Here is a 5,192-nt window from a genome sequence, read left to right as displayed (position 1 = left end):
TATTTAAGTTCTTTAAGGTTTTTGCCTTGCAATTCTTATTTTTAAATTTTTTAAGTTCCTTAAAGTCTTTCCTCTACCCTAAGGTCCATTGTGTAAGAACTGGACAAATGACTATCATTTATTTGCATCACTTCTGAATTTAAGAGAAGATTAAATTTACCCAAAAATAGATAAGTAAAAGCATATGTTTATAGTAATTACAGAAAACCTTATCAAAGTTTTGTGAACTTCTTTTAAAAATGTGGTTTGCCATATAACTTACAGCTTAACAGCCTCTACAATGAAATGTTGTTTAAAATTTTTGTGTCAGACATTCCCTATGTATTAAATAAATTATATGAGGAAGGAATATATTTTTAAACCATTCTTTTAAACCCCTGATGTAATTTTAAGGAGCTTTTTAGTTTATCTTTTGATTTTTAGAGAAATAAAATATCAATGTAAAACTTATTTCTGTCTGATTAATTATCATCAACTAGGGAAAATGAAGGAAAACTGTGTTATGTGACTTCAAGTTGGCAAGTGTAAGGCATTTAATGAAAAAACTTATTCAAATTACCTAGATTTAAAATGTTCATTTTTTTTAGACTTCAGGTTATCAAGAGTAAGGCATTTAATGAAAAAATAATAATTCAAATTATATAGCTTTCAAATGTTCATTTCTAATATTGTTTCTAAATGTATCAGTCACAAATAGTCTGAGTTAAAAGTTAGTAAACAGTTGCAGGAAGCCAAAGGAAAGAGATCTTCTCTCCAAAATGCAGGCAGACTCTCAACCACTGCGCCACCAGGGAAACCCTGAATTTATCAATTTTTAACCCTTAAGGATGCTTCAATTTCTTTTGATAGCATTTAAATTTCTTTAGATTTTAATATGCACATGCACACAGGAGCAATTTTATATTGTGTGCCTAAATGACATCATAAATACCATAAAGACCATGAAAATAGTTTTTTTAAATGTTTTATAGTAGAAAAAATATATAACATAAAATTTATCATTTTAACTATATTTTAAGTATTTACAGTTCAGTGGCGTTAAGTTTATATTGTTGTGCAACTATCATCACCATCCAACTACAGAAATTTTTCATCTTCCCAAACTGAAACTCTGTACCCATTAAACAATATTCCCCATTCCTTCCCTCCCCAGACAACCTTTAATTCGTGTAAGTGGAATCACACAATATTTGTCCTTTTATGCCTAGCTTATTTCACTTAGCATAAAGTCATCAAATTTCATCCATGCTTTAACATGTGTCAGAATTTCATCCCTTTCTAAGGCTGAATAATATTCCACTTTTTGTCTATACCACATTTTGTTCATTCATTCATCCAGCAGTGGAGAGTTGGGTTGTTTCTACCTATGACTATCCTGAATAATGTTTCTATGAACATGGGTGTACAAAAATAGTCTTTCAAACAACACTGTTAATCTGTACAGATACTGTCACTGAAATTGTTTGGGAACATTGATACCAATTGCTGACACCTAAATTATGAATCAGCTTTAGCTAATCCATATAGAGAAGTTTTTTGCACTCAATATTCCTCTCAAGACCTCAAAAGCCATCTTTGTGCATCTAATCTGATGTTTTCTCTTGAAAATATGCTGGGAAAATGTTAAATAACTAGCTTAAAAGTTAAGAGCTCCTGGAGATTGATACGCCCAGAGAAATGGGCATACACCAAAATCCACGTGACTTGTGAAGGCATTATGGAAGATGTTCCTCGTCCTTCTGGGCCAGAGAGAGCTCAAGAGTTGAATTGGGCATATTATAAATTAGTACCTCATTTCTCCACAATTTTTTCTCAACAGCAGAGTCAGGAATGGCTAAAGAAAATCATACTGTAAAACATGAGTTTATCCTCACAGGATTTACAGACTACCCAGAGCTGAAGACCCTTCTGTTTGTGGTGTTCTTTGCCATTTATCTGATCACCATGGTGGGGATTCTTGGCCTGGTGATACTGATTTCAAAAGAGCATCATCTTTGCACACCAATGTACATCTTTCTGGGCAACCCCACTCTCGTGGATTCTTGCTGTGCCTGTGCCATTACTCCTAAGATGTTAAGGAACTTCTTTTCTGAAAACAGAACGGTTTCCCTCTATGAATGCATGGCACAGTTTTATTTTCTTTGCACTGTTGAAACTGCAGACTGCTTTCTTCTGGTGGTAATGGCCTATGATCACTATGTGGCCATATGCAGCCCTCTGCAGTACCATACCAGGATGTCAAAGGAACTCTGCATTCAGATGACCACAGGGGCCTACATAGCTGGAAACCTGCATTCTATGACTCATATAGGGCTTCTATTTAGGTTAGTTTTCTGTGGATCAAATCACATCAAACACTTTTATTGTGATATTCTTCCTTTATATAGGCTCTCCTGTGTTGACCCTTATGTCAATGAACTGGTACTGTTTATCTTTTCAGGCTCAATTCAAGTCTTCACAATAGGTAGTGTCTTAATATCTTATCCCTACATTCTCTTTACTATTTTCAAAATGAAATCCAAAGAGGGAAGGGTCAAAGCCTTTTCTAGCTGTGCATCCCACTTTTTGTCAGTTTCATTATTTTATGGATCTCTTTTTTCATGTACATTAGACCAAATTTGCTTGAAGAATGGGATAAAGATATACCAGCTGCTATTGTGTTTACAGAAGTAGTTCCTTTACTAAACCCTTTTATTTGTAGCCTAAGAAATAAGGAAGTAATAACTGTTTTGAGGAAAATTCTGAAGAAAAAAATTCGAAACAAATGGGGTCTACTGTACCTTAATGATTTAAATGCAGAAAAAAAACTTCCAAGTGAAATTACACAGAGAAAATGCACAAATTGTATGTAAAATATTAAAACATATCATAATGTATTCAATTTAAGTAGCAGTATATAAGGGAGAAAATATACAAGAAGGAGAAAATTATACTAAATCTTAATTCAAATTAACAAAAATCAAAAACAAATTTTGAAATAATTCAAGAAAAACACAGTATGCTGCCAAGGTCATGGATTGTGTCAGCATAGGGGGATATCAGCACCCAAAAGAAAAACAATTATATCTCAATAAAACTGAAAAAAGTTTTTAAATTGTCAGACTGAGGAAAAGAAAAGGAAGCAAACCAACAAAATTAGCAATTTCAAATATAAAGGAAAATCCTAATTAAGCATTAATAGCCAGCCCACATTAATAGTTTGGAGCATGAGCACTCCAGTTATGCTAAAAGGGTTTAAGGGTATATGAACCTTCAACCAATGAAATCACTTACAACCATGAGTGACAAAGCTGAGGCAAGTGAATTTTGAGGAATTACTTTTAATAGCATTTTGAGGGACATTGTAGTTAGAATAGAGGCAGTTAGGAAACAAAGGTGTGAAATAAAAGTGAATATTACATTTCTAAGTTTAATTTCCTATGGAGTTGCATAATTAAAGATGGAATGTAGGGCTTCCCTGGTGGCGCAGTAGTTGAGAGGCCGCCTGCCGACGCAGGGGACACGTGTTCGTGCCCCGGTCCGGGAAGATCCCACAAGCCGCGGAGCGGCTGGGCCCATGAGCCATGGCTGCTGAGCCTGCGCGTCCGGAGCCTGTGCTCCGCAACGGGAGAGGCCACAACAGTGAGAGGCCCACGTACCACAAAAAAAATAATAAAATAAAAAAGCCAAACTCATAAAAGTAGGGTAAAATCGTGGTTACTAGGGGCAGGGGTGTGGGAGAATTGGAGAGATGTTTGAGTGTATAAACTTGAAACTAATAGTTTCATGGTAACCTTGGACATGCCTGAGTCTTGTATGCCTTTCAGAAATTTAAAATTGGTATCATAAATTATTTCTATTAATTTGAAGTTTTCATTAATTTTTTACTAAAATAAATTTTTGACTAAATATAGATATGATTTTTTTCAAAGACGGTAAACTTGTTAATGGGATTGGGTTCATTCGTTACTTGAAAAAATGTTTATTAAGATGTCTGTAGCATCAACACTGGATATATGAAGTAGGAGAGGAAGTATGCTGTTATACAAAACAACATAAATATACAATATAACATAGCATAGTGACTATATTTATTCAAAATATTTCATGGGGCTTCCCTGGTGGCGCAGTGGTTGAGAGTCCGCCTGCCGATGCAGGGGACACGGGTTCGTGCTCCGGTCCGGGAAGATCCCACATGCCGCGGAGCGGCTGGGCCCGTGAGGCATGGCCGCTGAGCCTGCTCATCCAGAGCCTGTGCTCCGCAACGGGAGAGGCCACAGCAGTGAGAGGCCCGCATACCGCCAAAAATCAATAAATAAAAAATAATAATAACAAAATATTTCATGTATAAATACTTAATAGATACAGTCATAACTTAGTTCCATCTTCTATAGCTCACAAGTCACAAGTAGAAAAGGTTACATTTTGCTACAAATATTTACACTGTACTTGTTTCAGCAAAAATTTACTAATATTCCATGGATCTTATAGTTAATGGATAAACAATTTTCAAAACTTCAGAAAACTGAATTTTAAAGATAATTTTTTAAAATATAGCATAATCAACTATACTCCAATATAAAATAAAATTTTTAAAAATTAAAGAAATTTTAAAAAATATATGTAACAATTTTCTTTATGACTCTATAATGACACAGACAATATGTTTTAAAATATTTCTTAAGGAAATATTTAGTGGTTAACTATACAAACTCTTAAAAATCAAACATATTTTGGACATTAAAAGGATAATAAGGGAATGTTATGAACAACTCTATGCCCATAAATTTGATAATCTGGATGAAATGGACCAATTCCTTGAAAAACACAATCTGCCAAAACTCATACAAAAAGAAATAGACAAGCTAAAAAGCTTATACCTATTAAAGAAATTGAATCAATGATTAATAACCTTCCAAAACAAAAAGTACCAGGCCCAGATAAGTTCAATTGATAAATTCTACAAAACATTTAAGGAAGAAATTATACCAATTCCCTACAATTTTTTTCTGAAGATAGGGGCAAAGGGAATACTTTCTAACTCATTCTATAAAGCCAGCATTACTCTAAAACCAAACCAGACAAAGACAATACAAGAAAACTACAGATAAATATCTCTCATAAACATAGATGCAAAAATTCTCAAAAAATATTAGCAAAGTGAATCTAACAATGTATAAAAAGCCTGTGCACCATGACCAAGTGGAATTTAT

At 34.1% G+C, this 5,192-nt stretch overlaps 1 protein-coding gene across 1 annotated transcript; it reads left to right on the top strand.

The window, feature by feature from the left end:
• Positions 1-1,830: 1,830 nt before the first annotated feature.
• On the top strand, positions 1,831-2,852 carry LOC309823179 (olfactory receptor 5K1-like; the record flags this gene model as incomplete). The annotated part of the gene is given in 2 exon segments (XM_082655332.1): positions 1,831-2,590; positions 2,593-2,852. Coding segments are annotated over 2 exon segments (1,020 nt in total).
• Between the last annotated feature and the right edge of the window lie 2,340 nt (positions 2,853-5,192).

Source organism: Grampus griseus, assembly GCF_964374135.1.
Source record: "Grampus griseus genome assembly, chromosome: 5".
Classification (NCBI taxonomy): domain Eukaryota; kingdom Metazoa; phylum Chordata; class Mammalia; order Artiodactyla; family Delphinidae; genus Grampus; species Grampus griseus.
This window is presented reverse-complemented; position numbering and strand designations above follow the sequence as displayed.